The sequence below is a fragment of the Siniperca chuatsi genome, linkage group LG2 (assembly GCF_020085105.1).
Source record: "Siniperca chuatsi isolate FFG_IHB_CAS linkage group LG2, ASM2008510v1, whole genome shotgun sequence".
NCBI classification, from domain to species: domain Eukaryota; kingdom Metazoa; phylum Chordata; class Actinopteri; order Centrarchiformes; family Sinipercidae; genus Siniperca; species Siniperca chuatsi.
This window is the reverse complement of record NC_058043.1, coordinates 16992761-17013012: the sequence shown is the minus strand read 5'-3', so window position 1 is coordinate 17013012 and position 20252 is coordinate 16992761. Positions and strand designations below refer to the sequence as shown.

Here is a 20252-nt window from a genome sequence, read left to right as displayed (position 1 = left end):
TGTATTTTTCTGGAGCTGATGATGGAAGCAGCTACCACTGTTGAGCTTAAATACCAATTGGGCACTCGTAAGTTGGGATGGGTACTGAAACCCAGTATTAAACGGGCCCCGTGGCGAAATCAGTAATCACTGTAGTGAGCCTCTTTTGCTGTCTGTGTGGGGGCTGGGCTGAGGTCCCCCCGACACACAGAGCGCAATCAGCAGATCAGAGAGGCCATGTGGAGATTACTCGAGTTGACAACAACTAAGCTTGTTATTTAAGTAAGTGTAAAAACCTCTGCGAGTAAAAGGCCTTACTTTATCAATACACCTGTTCAACAAGCATAAACATGTAGAAAGCAATATTTTAATCTGCTCTATCTGCAGTCTTTCATGTTTTCCACAAGCACAGCGAAGTAGCTCGGCTAAATAAGTATCACTCAGTATTTTGATGTCAGGAATATATGTTATTTGACATTTTAGATTTGTTTCCAGTGAAATTGAGTTTATATAGTGATTTTGCTGTTGTAAACACTGTTGCTGCTCTATAACCAACATTTAGTTATATTTAAAATATTAAATTCTAATCCTGCTCTGAATTTTTTAAAAATTACATATTTTTTTTATATATTTTATATATTTTTAAAAAGCAATTATTTAGTAATGAAAAAAACGATAAGAGTATCGATAAAGAACCGAACCGATAAGAGCATCGATAAGAATAGTAGTATCAATAAAATCCTAACGATACCCATCCCTACTCATGAGAAAATGGCAGCGGGTAAAGATAAATAATTAACACTCACTCACAGTTAAGGAGTCCATCTTTAAATAGGAAGGGGATTGTCATACGATTTTCGATATACAATAATGTTTGTTGCTTTGCATCTATGACACACTGTGTCCTTGTTCTGATTCATTTACTTTATTTATAAAGATTAAACATGACAATCAACTTTTTGTTGTTATTTGATAACCGCTGATAAAACAATTTGTATAGGGGCAAGTAAAAACTGACTTTGGGCAAATAGATTTCTGAAAAAAACCTTAACGTTGAACGCTGCATAAGCAGATACATTTCTGCTTATTTATCCATTCACGATGATTTCTGTTTTCTGCTATATGTGTGTGATTCCCAGCAGCATGCGGAGGAGGAAAAGTGTGTTTTTGTGAGAGTGTGTGTGTGTGTGTTTTTGTCACGTGTGCAAGTGCAGGAGTTGTTGAATGAGGACAGAGAGAAAGAGGAGTTTGCCCTTTTAAAAAAATTATGTACACATGAATGCTGCCCTTGCCTGTTTGAGTTTAAAAGACAGTTTCAGCTGCCTGGGTTGCAGTCTGGTGGGAGCCATCATGGAGAGAGCTTTGGTGCAAATCACTGTTTTTGGGCTGCTGCTGCCTTTGGTTACCACACTACCAAACAAGGTAAGGTCACAAAACCTAAAGGACAGAGCACCACACTGCAAGGACACTGAATCTATTGAATCATTTGATATCTATCTCTAGCGCTGATTAATTAACAGATATCTGAAGCTTGTGCTTGATTTTTTGTATTTTAGCATCTTTCTGTCAGTTGCAACAGATTAAACTCTGCATTTGATAAATATCAAAAAGCGCATGAATGTGTATTACTCATGTTGTGGGTCCATCAATCTGTTTACACAGTCACACTGGGGGAACTCAACTCCCTTTTGGGGAAAGAAAGCTGGTCCTTGTGATGTCAATCATTAAATTAAAGGGTTAAGGCTTGGTAAATGTTAAGGTTAAAGAATAGTGGGGGTGAGCAAGTCATTGCCATGTGAAATCACTGGATGAAAAATAACTAAAATGGTGTGTTGCTGCAGTTAGTCCAATGAGATTTCACTGATGCCGCCCACCAGCACTTTGTTTTTCACCAACATCTGGCGTTTGGTCAGCTGGTTGTCAGCCAGGGAGATCAACCAAGCCATTTTTTATTGTGAAATATGCCTCCTGTATTTGCTCAGGACGACTGGGACATCTACAGCTTTCACATCAACTCCACAGTGACCAGTCGTTATGCCACCACTGTGATCACAAGCCGCGTGGCCAATCGTATGGACGAGTCAAAGGAAGTTGAATTCCACGTCCGGATTCCCAAGAACGCCTTCATCAGTAAATTCAGAATGTGTGTGAAGCAAAAATGATCTGTGAATACTTAGGGGAATATGCACATAAAGAATTATAAATTAAAGAATCATGAAAATTGATCATGGGCGACTCAGGAGTATGCCTGTATAAACAAAGACTTTCCCTTGGTCTTCTTCAGGTTTATAGATGGCCAGGAGTACGATGGTGTTGTGAAAGCTAAGGAGCAAGCTCAGCAGCAGTACACTGAGGCCGTGGCCCGTGGCCAAAGCGCTGGGATTGTCAGGTACATGGATCAATGGATTTACTAACGATTATTTTCATTGTCGACTAATCTATTTATCATTTTCTCAATTAATCAATTAGTTATTTGGTTTATAAAATGTCATCTAAAATGGTGAAAAATGTCAATCAGTGTTTCCCAAAGCCCAAGATGACGTCCTCAAATGTGTTGTTTTGTCCACAACCCAAAGATGTTCCGTTTACTGTCATAGAGGAGTAAAGAAACCACCAAATATTCACATTTAAGAAGCTGGAATCAGAATTTTGACTTTTACTTAAAATTTACTCAAACCGATTCATCAATTATCAAAATAGTTGGTGATTAATTTAATAGTTGACAATTAATTGATTAATCCTTGCAGCTCTAAATGTATTACCAGGTCTTATACAGGTGGTTCTTTGTTCCATTTTGTAGAAGAGCCTTGTGTGTCCTTAAACCTCTGTTGCACAACATTATGCTTATTTTTTCTGACTTTTGTCAAATTTTTTTGTAGATAATTGGCGGACTTTTTGGGGAAGACCTGGTCTTAATAGGAGAGACAGCATTCATCCCATTTTGGATGGAGCAGCTCTCATATCCAGAAATCCGGCCGAGTTTATTAGTGGATCAAAACCGTGACAACTCAGAGTTGAGACCAGGAGGCAGAGTTGCAGTCCTACACGCTTCTCTGCGCTTCCAGAGCAGTTACCCACCCAAAACTCACAACTTAGTGATGGTGTCTGACCCCCGACCACTTAAATTAATGAAATCTAAAGTTAACAGAAATAAAAACCTAAACAGAAACGCTGAAATAGCACAACAAAATAGGACTCTTAAACATCAGATCTCTGTCATCGAAGCTGTTCTAGTGAACGATTTAATATCAGAGTATCATCTTGACTTATTTTGCCTTACTGAAACCTGGCTGGGTCATGAAGAATATGTTAGCCTAAATGAATCCACTCTGCCCAGACACATTAATGCTCATATTCCTCGAGGCACCAGCCAAGGAGGTGGAGTTTAGTCCTTAAAACAGATAAAGTAATTATTGTAGGTGATTTCAATATTCATTTGGACGTTGAAAATGATAACCTTAGTACTACATAAATCTCATTATTAGATTTGATTGGCATTTGTCAGAGAGTACACAAAGTCACTCACTGTTTTAACCACACCTTCGACCTTGTTCTGGTATATGGCATTGAAATTGAACATTTAATAGTCTTTCCACAGAATCCTTCTTTATCGGACCATTACTTAATAACTTTTGAACTGCTATTGCTGGACTACACTCCATTAGGCAAAAATTCTTAGACTCTTAGATGTCTATCTGATATTGCTGTAGCTAAATTTAAGGAAGCACTTCCATCTGCATTTAATTCAATGTTATGTCTCGATTTAACAGAAGACTCCTATGCTAATTTCAACCCTTCCCAAATTTACCATTTAGTTGATAGCGCTGCAGGCTCACTGCAAACAACACTCGATTCTATCGCTCCTCTAAAAAAGAAGATAATAAAACAAAGAAGGTTAGCTCCATGGTATAACCCCCAAACCCGCAAATGAAAGCAAACATCACGAAAACTTTAAAGGAAATGTTATTCCAATAACCTGGAAGAATCTTGTTTAGTCTGGCAAGATAGTCTTAAAACATACAGGAAAGCCCTCCGTAATGCCAGAGCAGCTTACTACTCATCATCAATAGAGGAAAATAAAAACAACTCCAGGCTTCTTTTCAGCACTGTAGCCAGGCTGACAGAGAGTCACAGCTCTATTGAACCATGTATTCCTATAGCCCTCAGTAGTAACGACTTAATGGAAATTTTAACTATTAGAGAAAAAAATTCATCAAGTTTACTGGATATGATGAATCTGTCTTTATTAACAGGCTATGTACCACAATCCTTTAAAGTATCTTTAATTAAACTGTTTCTTAAAAAGCCCACTCTTGATCCAGGGGTTTTAGCCAACTATAGACCTATATCTAACCTTCCCTTTCTCTCTAAGATCCTTGAGAAAGCAGTCGCCAATCAGTTGTGTGACTTTCTAAATAACAATAGTTTATTTGAGGATTTTCAGTCAGAATTTAGAGTGCATCATAGCACAGAGACAGCACTGGTGAAAATTACAAATGACCTTTTAATTGCATCAGGCAATGGACTTGTCTCTGTACTTGTCTTGTTAGATCTTAGCGCTGTGTTCGACACCACTGACCATCACATCCTATTACAGAAACTGGAACGATCTATCAGATCAATCTCAGTTTGTACATGTTAGCGGTGAGTCCTCCGTGCACAACTCCCACATGAAACAACTTCAAGGACTGTCTTTTTTCACCTACTTAACATTGCAAAAATCAGGCAGATCCTGTCTCAAAATGATGCCGAAAAATGATCAGAATCAGAATCAGAAATACTGTATTGATCCCCGAAGGGAAACTCTTTGTTACAGCAGCTCGCCCTTACATCAGTGCACACAGGAAAAAGTACTAGCAAAAAATATAATGCAATACACTATAAAACAGGTCAGAAAATAAATTAAGTACCAGGTGGGTATAAGTATAAAATAAAATAAGTGTGAAGTACCAAGTGGGTTTACCGGTTGATGATGATAATACGGTATAGTAATACAATGTAATAATATATAAGTAATAAGTAGTAGTGCATGTACTGTAGAGTAGCCTGTTAAGTGTAGCCTATTAAGATTATTATGAGACGGTGGATATTGCACAGCAGTAATGGAGGTATGAATAATATCAATATCAATAAATAGGAAAAACTAAATATTGCACAGGAGTATTACACAGAATATTGCACAATTATTTCAAGTATTGCATAGATGTAATGATCAATGTCCAGTTTAGTGACCTAGGGTCATACAGACTAACACTTAGAGGGAGGAGTTAAAGAGTTTGATGGCCACAGCCAGGAATGACTTCCTGTGGCGCTCTGTGGTGCTTTTTGGTGGGATGAGACTTCCACTGAAGGTACTCCTTTGTTTGACCAGCACGTCATGGAGTGGGTGGGAGACACTGTCCAAGATGGCATGTAGTTTGGCCAGCATCCTCCTCTCTGACACCACCGACAGAGAGTCCAGCTCCATCCCCACAATGTCACTGGCCTCACGGATCAGTTTGTTGAGTCTGTTGGCGTCCGCTAACCTCAACCTGCTGCCCCAGCATGCAACAGCATACAGGATAGCACTGGCCACCATAGACTCATAAAACATCTTCAGCATTGTCCGGCAGATGTTGAAGGACCTCAGCCCCTCAGGGCCCTTCCTGTGCCCTGAGGGGCCCCAGTGTTACTGACCACGCTGTCCGACACACAGTGCTGCAGGCGCACGTGTTGTGGTCTCCCAGTCAGGTAGTCAACAATCCAGGACACAAGGGGGACATCCACCTGCATCACTGCCAGCTTCTGCCAGAAGCTGCCCAGTGATGCCAGCAGGGCAGTTCGGATGGTGTTGAAAGCACTGGAGAAGTCAAAGAACATGATCCTCACCGTGGTTGCCGGCTTGTCCAGGTGGGTGTGGATGCGGTTAAGCAGGAAGATGATGGCATCCTCAACTCATAGGCGAACTGAAGGAGGTCTAGGAGGGGTCTGACCATGGTCCGCAGCTGTTCCAGCACTAGTCTCTCCAGGGTCTTCATTATGTGGGAGGTCAGTGCCACCGGTCTGTAGTCCTTGGAGCCACTGGGACGCGGCGTCTTCGGCACAGGAATGAGGCAAGATGTCTTCCACAGAACAGGGACCCTTTGAACATTCAGGCTCAGGTTGAAGACATGTTGAAGGACTCCACATAGCTGGGGGGGCACAGGCTTTTAGCACCCTAGGGCCAACTCCATCAGGGCCTGCAGCCTTGTTAGAGTGGAGTTTCATCAGCTGTCCTCTCACCTGGTCAGCAGTCAGGCACACAGCAGAGGTTACAGGTGGGGGAGGGGGGAGTCATTAGTGTGAAGAGGGCCGTTAGCCTGATGGGTAGGGGGGAGCAGAGTACTCAGAGGAGCTTGAGGGCCGACAACAGCTGAGTTAGAGGGGGGAAGAGCAAGAGCCGGTGTGTCAAATCTGTTAAAGAACAGATTAAGTTCGTTGGCCCTGTCCACGCTGCCTTCAACTCCTCTGCTGCCAGTCGGTCTGAAGCCAGTTATGCTCTTCATGCTGCTCCAGACCTCTCTCATGTTGTTCTGCCGGAGTTTCCGCTCCAGCTTCCTCCTGTACTTCTCCTTGGCCTCCCTGATTTTCACTTTCAGGTCGGCCTTGATTGTCCTCCCCTCCTCCCTATTACCATCAGTAAAGGCCCTCCTCTTGGCATTCAGGATGTCTTTGATGTCCTTTGTTACCCACGGTTTGTTATTTGGATAATAATGGACCATCTTAGTTGGGACATTGCAGTCCACACAGAAGTTAATGTAGCCAGTAATGCACTCAGTGAGCCCGTCAATGTCCGCTCCATGAGGCTCACAGAGTGCATCCCAGTTTGTCACCTCAAAACATTCCTGCAGTGTCTCGTAGGCCTCCCCTGACCATCTCCTCACTGTCCTTGTGGTCACAGACTGCCTTTTAACCAGAGGCACATAGCAGGGTTTGAGGTAAACCAGGTTGTGGTCTGACCTACCCGGGGGGGTGTGTATGCGTCCTTAACGTTGGCATACAGCTGGTCCAGTGTCCTCTCCTCTCTAGTAGGACAATTCACATACTGGGTGAAATTAGTCAGTGTTGTTGGAACACTGACATGGTTGAAGTCACCTGAGATTAATCTGTGGAATCAGATCCCAGTTTGGGTTCGGGAGGCAGACACCATCTCCACTTTTAAGACTAGGCTTAAGACTTTCCTCTTTGATAAAGCTTATAGTTAGGGCTGGCTTGGGTGAGTCCTGAACCATCCCTTAGTTATGCTGCTATAGGCCTAGACTGCCAGGAGACTTCCCATGATGCACCTCTGTCCTCTCGCCTCTTCTCCCTCTCCATTTGTATGCATTTTTATCCCATTACTGCATGTTTCTCGTTTCTCTCCTCACTCCTTCTGTTGCTTTCAGCAGGTATTTTTGCCTCCAGAGCTGCAGAGACTGAATCTGTGATTGTGGGCCACCTGCTGCCCCCGTGTTCCTGCTCGACAACTGCTAACTACTAATTCTGACATCATTTTTCCTATAGCTGTCATTCCTATTATTTTTAATTCATTAATATTAACACTACAATTACTATTCTACAATTTAAAAAAAAAATCTAGGTGGTATTTACATTGTGCCTCCCTCTTCCCTACCCCCTGTCCCTCAAAATCTCTCTCTCTCTCTCTCTCTCTCTCTCTCTCTCTCTCTCTCTCTCTCTCTCACTCTCTAAACCTAATACGGCAGTGGCTGATGGCCGCCCACCATTGAGTCTCGTTCTGTCCAAGGTTTCTGCCTGTTAAAGGAAGTTTTTTCTTGGCAATGTCGCGAAGTGCTTGCTAATGGTGGGATTTGTTGGGTCTCAGTGAATAATATTATAAAGAGTATGGTCTAGACCTGCTCTATAGGAAAAGTGCAATGAGATAACTTGTGTTATGAATTGGCACTATATAAATAAAATTGAATTGAACTGAACTGAATTTAAATGAAACAATTTACACTAAGGTCATAACCTGTGATGAGGGGTCATAAGTAGGCATTGTTTCATTTTGTGAGGGGTGACAAGCAAGAAACAAACCACTGTTGTAATGCCATGGTTATCATCTGTGTTGCAGTTCTGTAGGGAGGACCCTCGAGGAATTTAAGACCTCCGTGACTGTGGCTGCTCACAAAAAGGTCACCTTTGAACTCACATATGAGGAACTGCTGAAACGCAAGCTTGGCAAGTACGAGCTGCAAATCCACGCTCGACCCATGCAGCCTGTCAAAGACTTTAAGGTGCGTCTTTCCTGTTGGTATCTAATCATATCATCATCCAGGAAAACAATGCTGGGTTAATAACATCTTCCATGGTCAGAGCTTCTTACTGTTTTATTTTATTTTTTCCTCAATGCCAGGTTGATGTGTACATTAATGAGAAAGCTGGCATCAATTTCATTGAGGTTAAAGGAGGGCTGAGCACCAAAGCTCTGGCTAATGCCATCACCAAAACACATGCAGACAAACAGGTACAGCATGCAGTGATGGATATACATACATATGTATACATTCTGGCTTATTGCTCATCCTGATGCACATCTCTTAGTATCATTCATTCATTTTTATATACTGTATATCTATGTCCACTTTTCCAACTGTTTGCTCTTTCTGGTTGGATACCAAACTGCATTTTGCTGTAACAGTAGTGTTCAATGCTGTGCAGTGACAATAAGGTTGAATCTAATCAAATTTAATGAAAGGCAGAGGACTCTTCTTTTTGACCAACAGAACTCATTCATTGACATTATTTGTCTACCAAGTGTCTATGAAACCTGATTCTTCTTCTGTTTCCAGGCGTGGGTGTATTTCTACCCGACAGAGGACCAACAGAAAACATGTGACAGCTGTGGAGATCAGGGTATGAATGGAGATCTGGTTATTGTTTATGATGTCAACAGGGACACCTCACTGGGAGACATCAAGGTACAGTAAGAGTAAATTTCCTGCAAGACTGTTGACTTTGAATGGTCTATTAGCATTGAACATAGTAAGTAATCAGTAAGAGCTAAAGAAATACCATACTTACTTAAATGGATAATGGATTTTATCTTCCCCTGTCCTTGTAACAATCTTTTCTAACTTTCTTCTTACTCCCCCCAAGACATCAGCTGGGTACTTTGTTCATCACTTTGCTCCATCTAGTCTTCCCCGCATACCAAAAAATGTTGTCTTCGTTATTGATCAAAGTGGCTCAATGCATGGCAGAAAAATACAACAGGTACAGTATTTGAAGAGTGTTAGTTTGTGACAGTTAATTAGTCTATTATGTCTATGATTTACTTAACAGACAACTTTATGAAGTACACAAATATTATCACATGGTTTCTTACTTGAATAAAAGTTCTAATGTGTGAATGATGTTTTTGCACAGACCCGAATAGCATTAATCCACATCTTGAATGACCTGGCAGAAGATGACTTCTTTGGTCTCATCACTTTTGATGGCAACATTTTTCACTGGAAACGAGAACTTGTTCAGGCCAACCAAGAAAACCTGGATAGTGCCAAGACATTTGCACAGGGTATTAAAGATAGAGGAGGTGAGGTTTTTAATAAAATATTTTATTAAGGGATGTGAACATTTGACAGCAGAACGGTGTCAATGAAACATTTTTTCGTTTCATTTCAGCCACAGACATTAACGGAGCGGTGTTGGAAGGAGCACGTATGCTGAATGCACATCCCAGAGAAGGTTCAGCGTCAATCCTTATACTTCTCACTGATGGAGACCCAACCACAGGTTACAATAAAACACACATGCATGCAATCACGTGCACAAACACAAATACTTAATAATCATTTTTAAATGATCTGTCGCTGGGTTGACTACAGTCTTTTTCTGAATACCCTCTCCTGTCACCAAACTAAAGCCCACCCTTGGGGGTGTCACAGACATTTTACATGAAAATAACGTTAGCATTATTTACAGTTAATTGTATAAAATGTGTTTATGTACACACTGAAACTTCTACTAATCACAGGATAGTTGTTGATTGTACTGCGTAAGGGAATTTGAGTTCAACTTGCCTTTTTAAACCACCCGTCTTGTGTATTTGCAGGGGTGACAAATCTTGAAATGATACAGTCAAATGTAAGACGGGCTATTGCAGACAAATTCCCACTCTACTGTCTTGGTTTTGGTTTTGATGTCAATTTTGAGTTCCTTGAGAAGATGTCGCTGCAGAACAATGGTGCGGCACGACGGATTTATGAAGACTCTGATGCTAATTTACAGCTGCAGGTATTTTAAATCACTTGCACCCCCCTCATTATAGATTTGCTACATTCCCATGAGATAAAATTGATCATGGTGGACTGTGGAGAGATTAAACATTCATACAGTGTCCATACTGTATGTCAACAGGGTTTCTATGAAGAGGTGGCCACTCCTCTGTTGACAGATGTGACAATGATTTATGTGGGTGGGACCAATCTAACCCAGACTAACTTCAGCCAGTATTATAATGGCTCTGAGATTGTTGTGGCCGGTCAGATCACTAACAACGACATTGAAAGCTTCACTCCACAAGTTGTGGCCATTTCGGTAAGGATTGATCCACACTGCACATCAGCTGTAATCTTCTGAAAGGTTTGTGAAAGTCCCTGTGTACACTCACATAACAATTCATTTGGACTATGACAGAGGAATACAAGGGTGGTGTTTTCTGACACTAACACCCCTGTGGAGTCCACTGGAACAGTGTCTGACAGCCATATCCAGAGAGTTTGGGCCTACCTCACAGTCAAACAGCTTCTGGAGAAAGAGTGAGTGTGATGTCGACCATGTTTTCTCTTTGTTCTTGTTTTTAATCACGTATTTGTTGAAGGGCTGCAAGCCTCATATTTCTATTGAATAAATTAATAGTTGACATGTGAAAATATGAAATACTGGAAAATGCCCATCACAATATCCCAGAGCTCAAGGTGAACAGTCCAAAACCCAAACAATTTTAATTTACAATCCAGTGAAACAAAGCAAATCCTTACTCATTTGAGAAGCTTGAACCAGACAATGTTTAGCAATTTTGCTATGACTTAAGCAATTTAATCGATTATCAAAATTGTTGACGATGAATTTTCTATCATCAATTAACTGTTTGCTAAGCCGTCTAGTTACTGTTTCTACGCCTTTCAAGCTTTCCGTTGTTGCAGGGCACATATGCAGTTTACTTTGGTAACGGTGGCGGATTTGTTGCTCGAAATTCGCAGTATAACTTTTGAAACAACGGGTCTTTGATTTCACACAGAAGTAAACAGAAGCAGACTTCTCATTTCTAGTTGACGACCGGGGTACTTTGGGGGCAGAAAGGACGACTGTACCTTTTTATCAGCCGCAGCTAGCTAGCTTAATCTGACGTTAATGCTAATGCTAATACAATTTATCAACTAATCATTTCAGCACTAATTTATTGACAAAAGAGGAAAGTTGACACGAGTAAGAGGAGTAATATGTGTGTATATGTGTGGGTTCACATTAATTGTTGGGGAAGCCAAACAGCTACTGAGGATTCAACAAAAATAGTATCAAAAGATAGCATTGGCTGCTATATAACTTTACCATACTTTGCTGTAATGTAACTGTCATGTTTAAAACAAATGTTCATACTTGTGACACAGGCTGCAGTTATCTGGACCTGAGAAGGAGAATGTGAAGAAAGAGGCCTTGGAGCTGTCGCTGAAGTACAGCTTTGTGACCCCACTCACATCCATGGTGGTCACCAAGCCTCTGGGGGAGAACACAGAAGTGCTCCATAAACCCAAAGAAGGTGAAACACCACAGGCATGGCAACCTCTTGTAGCACATGGTCAACCCATGTTAAAGAAAAGCATGAGGATATTTCAAATGACCGGCGGAGATTCTATTGGTGAGTACAGTGTCCAATGTCTCTTTTTCAACATTTCTCTCTTAGCAGGGCAATTACTTGATCTGAGTAAGACACAACTGCATGATTTGGTAACAGGTGGTGTAATTACTATGTATGAATACAGTTATGGCATTTAATAACAACAGATTCCCCATTCACAGTTTGTGGGCGGCACTTACATTGATTGATTTAATTTCATGTGTCGGTGTGGAATTGGACATAAGTATTTATATATGAAATACAGTTACTTGATTAACAATAATTAATTGATTAACTGATTTATTAACTAATTGTTATAATTGTAATCATAATTTAACATTTAATTATTGTAAGAATTAATTGCTAATAAATAAGTGTCATGCAACAATAGTCGACCGTTGATAGAAATAAATGATGGTCCTGGATACAAAAACTACGACATGACATACAATTTTAATCCATCCTTTTAATTTGTAATTATGGTTCCAACCACCCATGTTGAACTACAATATAATTTTTAAACATCAAGAGTAAATAAATAACTATCTTAAACCTGCAGTGTGGAACTTTTTCCTCCCCTTTTGACAGTGAGAGTAATTACACAAACATTGTGTAACAGAAAATGTATATGCAAGATATTAACAGATGTTCAATTCCTTAATTTTACTCTTTATTTTTATAAAATGTCATCAGGAAACCCTGGTTATCTCCTCGTTCCACATTCCCCAGATATGTTGATTCCTGCAGGTAAACTTCTTTCTCTGTACCAGTTCTGATCAATCCTTTTAATGTTGGTTTAATTTATGGTTCCAACCACCCATGTTGAACTACAATATAATTTGTAAACATCATGAGTAAATATATAACTGTAACTTAAACCTGCAGTGTGGAACTTTAGTCTCCCCTTTTGGCAGTGAGAGTAACACAGTACCTGGCAGTGATAGGCTTAATCAGCATTTTGTGAACTCAATTGGCAAGGGCTTGAATGCAATGGATGTTCATTTAAATGTAAAAGTCCTGCACTCCAGCTTTAACTTTTTGTCCTCATCCTTTTCTTTTTAACAGCACAAAGGCAATTGACATTTTAATGTGTTTTACAAAAAACCTTTATGGATCAGCAAGAAGGAGTGACCTGAGCGTCCCTCCCTAAGACATACTTGGGAGGGTGCAAGGCTAACTTACAAAACATGAGTATATAATTAAGTAAATTAGTACATAAATTAACAACTGTATCTTAATTTCATGTTATCGTGTTTTTCTTTCTAAGCACGGAGACATAATTTTCATGGTTTTGGTGGCTTAAATGGAGGTATGACACGGTTACACATCTGCACTATTCTGATATGACTACTGCTTTTGCAGCTTTAAAGCATTACTTGTTCACATTTCCTGATTGACAACCGAAATGTAGAACTGTTTCATAATTACAATTAAACTGTCTTGAAAGGGCTTATTTTCTTTAAATAGTTTTCTTATACTCACAAAATTGTTGTAAGAATTAATTGCTAATAAATGTCATCAGGAAACCCTGGTTATCTCCTTGTTCAACATTCCCCAGATATGTTGATTCCTGCAGGTAAACTTATTTTTCTGTACCAGTTCTGATCAATCCTTTTAATTTTGGTTTAATTTATGGTTCCAACCACCCATGTTGAACTACAATATAATTTGTAAACATCATGAGTAAATAACTAACTGTATCTTAAACCTGCAGTGTGGAACTTTTGTCTCCCCTTTTGGCAGTGAGAGTAACACAGTTACACAAACGTGTGCTTGTGACGTAGGCTTGTGTTCAGAAATAGTTACAAAAGTACAGAGAAATTTCCACAGTTCCAAGACAATAATCCATTATTTAGGTAGAGTAAATGTAATAGCTACATAGCCTACTCCAAATATTTTACAAATACCTACCTGTCCAAGAGCAGGGAGATTTACCTGGCAGTGATAGGCTTAATCAGCATTTTGTGAACTCAATTGGCAAGGACTTGAATGCAACAGATTTTCATTTATATGTAAAAGTCCTGCACTCCAGCTTTAACTTTTTGTCCTCATCCTTTTCTTTTTAACAGCACAAAGGCAATTGACATTTTAATGTGTTTTACAAAAAACCTTTATGGATCAGCAAGAAGGAGTGACCTGAGCGTCCCTCCCTAAGACATACTTGGGAGGGTGCAAGGCTAACTTACAAAACATGAGTATATAATTAAGTAAATTAGTACATAAATTAACAACTGTATCTTAATTTCATGTTATCGTGTTTTTCTTTCTAAGCACGGAGACATAATTTTCATGGTTTTGGTGGCCTAAATGGAGGTATGACACGGTTACACATCTGCACTATTCTGATATGACTACTACTTTTGCAGCTTTAAAGCATTACTTCACACGTTCACATTTCCTGAGTGACAACCGAAATGTAGAACTGTTTCATAATTACAATTAAACTGTCTTGAAAGGGCTTATTTTCTTTAAATAGTTTTCTTATACTCACAAAAGTTAAAATTATAATCAGATTTTTTTCTTTGATGAATGCAAAGCACTTCTGTGATATTAGCAAAGACTGCAGTAATGTGAAATGTGTAATATTCAGGGCTAATTCTTCTGGGAGGTTCAGAATATTAATAGCTACAGTTGTAACAAATAGCATATTGTAAAAGTATATTTTTACAGAAAATTCCTTAATTTTAATTGTTTATTTTTATAAAATGTCATCAGGAACTGGTTCTGGTTACACTGGTTATCTCCCTACTCAACAGTCCCGACATATGTTGATTCCTGCAGGTAAACTTCTTTTCCTGTACCAGTTCTGATCCATCCTTTTAATTTTGTAATTATGGTTCCAACCACCCATGTTGAACTAAAAAGCACTCATTCAGCACAGACCTCCACCAAGGCTGGACAATCCTCTAAATCTGTCATTCTAATGATAGAATTAATGAATAGAAATGTTCTACATCTGCATCATAACACACAGTGAAAGACAATCAATTATAGGTGTATGTATCAAATAGCCAAATGGGTCAGGTCTACAAAATGTAGTCATTAAATATCAAAAAACTTTTTTTCCCCTTTATATGTCTTCAAAATATGGTACAAACAAAAAATATTTTGCGAAAGATTTCCAACAGGTAGAATATTTAGTTGGGCAGAATTAGATGTTGCCATTGATTGATTTTTCTAGAGAAGAGAAGAAAAAGAATTTGTTTCATGGTGCTGCTGTTGGATCTGAATTTCCACCAAAAGCTACCGACTTCTTTAATGCCCCTTGGCCTAAACTTTACACCAAATTTCTTTGAGTCTTTTTAGTAGTTTTTGAGATATTGTGCTGTGTGACAAACAAACAGGGCAGAAAACACAACCTCCTTGGTAGAGGTAGAATGCTAATGTCCTTTTCCCTTTTCCTAACTTTATTTGTTTTTACCCCAACTTATCCAAATTATGTATTATGTATTGTCTACATTTACATGCAAATTTAAATACTGCAAAAACATGCATTCACTAGTAAGGACCATACCATCAACATATTTAGATTTATATATGAAAACGAAAGACTGAGACTGAAGCTTGAACTCTTCTATTCCTTCTGTCTATTGCTTTGTGTGGAGTGGGGCATCTGCGGTAACACCCGGGGACCCCCAAAAGCCTCCAGTTACTTGAGACCAGATTGAGCATGTCTGAGATCTTTGATATGTGAACGAATGTAGCAGTGATATGCTTGAGAGGACCAACAGCCCATGATTTGTAATAAATGATGCTGTTGTGGGAGCCAAGGTGGCAGCTCATAATTCTGAAGGAATTCAGTACTCTGAACACCAGAGTACTGGATGGCATCCATAGCGGATGCAGACTGAAAGCAAGTCAGCGGTAAGAGGAAGGTGGCAAGGACTCCTAGCAGAAACTCTTCCAAGCTTCCAAGTAAGACGAGGCTGTTGAGGGTGATACGCTGTTGAAGAACTTCTGAAATGGAAAACAGGAAAGAGTCAGCTATGACATTGGAATCAGAAACATGAGCTGTACGGACAAAATATAGGTTCATTAACAAAGTGCCGTGTTAGGCATGCATGGACGGTATGACAGATGGGGCGTTGAACGAACTTGTTGATTATGTCTACGTCTGCGATGTTGTCGAGGTATATGAGAATACGAGAATGTATATGAGAATTTGCAGGACTATTCGTGGCCCCACGGATTAGCTGTGGCTATTATCGGGTAGATTTCAAAGACAGCACAGGAAGCAACGTAGCATTCACTTGCGAGCTCCAGGGTCATTCTACTGCAAACCATCTTCCATTGTAGAAACCCCCAAACCCAACAGAAGGAGCAGGGTCAGTGTACAGACGGATGTCGTGTGGGTGAGTCAAATGTAGGTAGTAGAAGATGGTGATCCCATTCCATTTGGCGAGAAGTTTGAAGCAAAGTTCGACACGGCTTGTAATGTCCAGGGAGATGGAACAGTTAGTTTATTCACTGACGATGCAAAGCAATTGATAGTAAGTGAGAGATAAGGCTCGCCCCTTGGAGAATGATACGTAGGCGAAGTTGAGGTGACTTAGGGGGGAGAGAAGTTGGTATTTGGTACAGCATGAGTTGAGGAGGAAATTGGCTTAGTGTGGGCGAGAATAGAGCAGGAAGAGGCACCAGATGAGGAACATGGCAGGGCTGCATTGGTGGTGAGGATGCAGCAGTAATTTAATTGTCAAGTGTGCCCCGGCATGTGTCCTCATTGGCCTGCTGAAGACGGAAGATTATTGTGTTGGTTGCTCCATCTGAAGGCAATTGTATGAGATATGATACGAGATTTTCTGAGTGTGCTCGGGGCAATGCTGCATGATGTCGGTTCTGGTGCAGAATACGAGAGCAAAAGAGGAGGAGATGGTTTAGGTGGGTATTTATGGGAATGCATGGGAATGGTGTGATTGAGGTGTGGTCCTGCTCCTGAAACTCTGCTAAATAGCTCCAGTTAAAGAATTTGTGTATTTTTGTTTGGTTTACAATTAAAAATGCCAATCATATGATTTGATATAAATAAAAAAAATCCTTAACAGAACATTTTTAAATACAGGTACTGAAAAAGCATCAACTTGTATACATAGATTTTCAATTTGTAGATGTAGGTTAGGGTTTGTAGGAGAAATTTAATTGGTGAGGATTTAGAATAACGTGTGTATTTAGTGGTTTGTTTTGAAGCAGAGGTCAGGTGTCAGAATATGGATGTCAATTAATGCAAAATCCTCTCCAATTAATACAATGTCCTCTAAAGCTTTGTAATATAAATGTACAGTATATAACTGGCTTTGTGTAAATGTATTTACAGGTATTCTTCCTGGTGTCCCGTTGATGACTGAGGAGATCAGGGTGCTTCCCACCATTGTGCCAGACAGAGCAACTACTGGTAGAGTATCTCATGCATGTAATTCATGGTATAGTTCATATAAAAGGGTGCACTTCTGTAAAAATACTGTAAAAGGCCATACTTTCACTAAGAGAACCTGCCTGTCATTGTCACCATGCTGTAATCATCACAAAAGCCCTGTGGCTAGAGAGAAACAATTTGAAAACAACCAGCTAGCTGATCAGTCTTTAACTGTATCAGGCATTATAGCATTAATTAGTTAATGACAAATCTACTAAGATAGTTTTCTGTCTTTCCTTTGCTGTTCGACACACTTGGGAAAGTCGAGGTTTGGATAGTTTGGATTATCAAACAATGCTATATTGCTTTTTAGTTGGTTAAATTGGTGTTGAGATGCAAAGCAGTATATTTTAGAAGTGTTTCCTTCTGTTGTGTGACTCTGTAGCTCTGTGTTCCTCTGCAGGTCCTCTTTTCCACAGGTTTTTGCTAAAAACTGAGAATCAGTCTCTTCCACTATGCTTTGATGTCGCTGGAGATGTCCGCCTTAAACTGCTTCACCATCCCAACAGGGGTCAGTAATGTTCCTCTTTGTGCCATCACTAGTTCCCCTCAAGTTCTTAAACAGCCTGGTCAATAAACCCCTTATTTTGCTTTTTGCTCTCTTTCTATGTGTAACAGAAAATTAGTGTTCTTCTTTTCTTCTCAGGATCTTTGTGCCAGTTGTATACTCTGCATCACGGCATAATTATCCCCTAGTTTGCAGTGGTGGAAAGTAACTAAGTACATTTACTCAAGTACAATTTTGAAGTACTTGTACACTTGAATATTTGTATTTTATGATACTTTATGCTTCTACTTCACAATATTTCAGATGGAAATATTACTTTTTACTCCACTACAATATTTTGACAGATTTTAAATTAAAACATATGATAAGCTTATTAAACACTCCTAGATAGAGAGCCACTGGGCTGTACAGTACTGGTATTTGTACATCTGCCACCATGACTAGTTGTCAAGGGTGTTGTTGAGTTGTTTTTGTTCCCTTTTGCACTAGAGCTGTCTGTGAATGGTGAACTTGATTCAGTAGTGTATGGAGGCTTCAAAAGGATTATCATCCACTTCAAAACTGACCAGCATGTTGAGGTTGACACCAAGGGAATCACTGTACGAGAGGGACAGACAGTGACACGCCACACTGGACAGGATCTCATCACAGTTGGAAGGTGACTTTGCATTGTAATGGCAAGAATTACGCTACAATGATACTCAGTGGTGTATACAGACTCTGAGATATAGGGATGCACAATGCTTCTGTGTGAAGAGTTAGGTTTTTTATGTGTGGCCTAAGGTCAAAGTGACTTTTAAAGGAATAGTTTAACATTTTGGGAAATACACTCATTCACGTTCTTGCCAAGAGTTAGGTGAGAGGATGGATTCCACTCTCATGTCCGTACGCTATGTATAAACCAAGCGCCGGCATCCATCCATCTTAGCTTACATCGCTATTTTACGGGGGGGTGATTTGTTGTTTTCAGGTTTTTGTATGGATTAAACAAATGAGATACAATGTGTTAATTGGTGAGCTTTAGAGGTGTTTCTAGGCAGATCTTGTCACCCTTGAACAGAGCTCGTACTAGCTGTTTCCCCTTGTTTCCAGTCTTTTTTCTAAGCTAAGCCAACTTAGCTTCATATTTACTGTACAAACGGAGAGAGTTGTATCAATCTTCTCATCTAACTCTCCACTAGAAAGCCAATGAGCATATTTCCTAAAATGTCGAACTTTTCCTTTAAAAAAAGTGCCCCCTATACAGTGTGGGCGCTAGAACAAATATCCAAGCAAAAAGGGCAGGTACATGCCCAAACACCCCACTGATGATAGTCATGAAGTTGAATTTGTCATTAATTCACTATTATAATGTAAATTGGTATTTACAACTGACTGTTACATTAAAGGCCCTGCACACAGGTGATTTTAATTATTTTGGATGACAAGAGCTCTTCTCAGGAGTGTGTTGGAGTGTGCAGACTATGTTTGAGGGACATCTTCCTCACTCTCCTGTTAGCTTTGTTGCACCTGCCAGGGAGGGAGAAATTACATCTTCATCATTCTTATTGGTGTATTGACTCTGGTGATGTCATGTAATGCTCAGCATATCTTTTCACCTCTTCAGCCTGAGTGGGGGTGTAATCAGCCAAGATAAGTGAAATGACCTGTGTGGGTGTGCAGGGCCTTTAAAAAGAGTCCAAAAGAAAGTCAAGACGAGGTGCTTTTTTTTCTAGTGTGACAGTGATTAGGCGGGACAAGGAAATAGATGTTGCAGCTGGAGACACACACATGGTCATCTTAATTCATGAGCAAGGTGACAAAGAATTCATCTGGCCGGTTTTAAGACAGCAGCCATCGGACGACACCGTTACAGGAATTTTAGGTGGGTGAAAAGGCTAGATTTGCTTGTATGATTTAATATCAGGTCGACAATATATTGAATCAGTGTTTGCACCCAACTGTGTTGGTTGGCGGAGAAATCATTTGTTAAACGACAAGTATTTTGTGCCAGCTTTTGTGTGTCATTGCTTTATTGTATGTCCTCTGTGTGTCCAGCTCTAAAGGCAGCAGTGTATGAGGAGGTGCAGCAAACTCCCTCTACAAAAATTAAGCTCGAAGACCGGGAGATTGATGTTACCAGGTACATTTTGTTCTCTATTATTAGTTGGTATAAAAAGAGAGCTGTTTGAGAGTGCTATAATGATAATTACTCTCATACATAAAGATATATGGCCATTAATGTATTTCTTTTGTAGATCCGATGCTGTTGACTACAGTATTGTCTCTCCCCCGACACTGGACTGCTGGCTCATGTCTGCTGAGTCTGCCCTGCAGAGACGCCTGGAGGATTTCATCGTTACACAACTTTAACTGAGAAACATGAATCACTTGCAAAGATTTTTTTTTTTAAGTAAAACACTGATTCATCATGGAAAAAGACTTCCCACCTATTACTAACCACAAATAAATAGTATTATTGATCTTTGGTTGTCTTGTATGAACTTCGTTAATTA

General features: G+C 39.8%; 1 protein-coding gene across 11 annotated transcripts; it reads left to right on the top strand.

Moving 5' to 3' along the window:
* Positions 1–1243: 1243 nt before the first annotated feature.
* On the top strand, positions 1244–20221 carry LOC122865271 (inter-alpha-trypsin inhibitor heavy chain H3-like). 11 transcript variants are annotated; one of them, XM_044173464.1, is made up of 24 exons: positions 1244–1401; positions 1962–2122; positions 2264–2368; positions 8069–8231; positions 8351–8461; positions 8787–8915; positions 9094–9210; positions 9364–9532; positions 9622–9732; positions 10052–10233; positions 10357–10536; positions 10636–10757; positions 11610–11857; positions 12530–12583; positions 13104–13145; positions 13359–13412; positions 14108–14149; positions 14552–14617; positions 17151–17228; positions 17653–17760; positions 18247–18415; positions 19473–19621; positions 19795–19879; positions 19995–20221. In XM_044173464.1, the coding sequence occupies exons 1-24, from the start codon at positions 1255–1257 to the stop codon at positions 20107–20109; spliced, it is 2907 nt and encodes a 968-aa protein (XP_044029399.1). In that variant the 5' UTR covers positions 1244–1254; the 3' UTR covers positions 20110–20221. The 11 variants fall into 11 exon arrangements, with proteins under 11 accessions (XP_044029399.1, XP_044029414.1, XP_044029407.1 ...); XM_044173479.1 differs by lacking the exon at positions 12530–12583; XM_044173472.1 differs by lacking the exon at positions 13359–13412.
* Positions 20222–20252: the final 31 nt, after the last annotated feature.

Excerpts from the sequence above, each read along its gene's own strand:
- LOC122865271 (XM_044173464.1), top strand. The coding sequence starts at position 1,255 with ATGAATGCTGCCCTTGCCTGTTTGAGTTTAAAAGACAGTTTCAGCTGC. Across the intron at positions 10,537-10,635 it reads CACAAGTTGTGGCCATTTCG|AGGAATACAAGGGTGGTGTT; the intron begins GTAAGGATTGAT and ends GGACTATGACAG. Across the intron at positions 14,618-17,150 it reads ACATATGTTGATTCCTGCAG|GTATTCTTCCTGGTGTCCCG; the intron begins GTAAACTTCTTT and ends ATGTATTTACAG.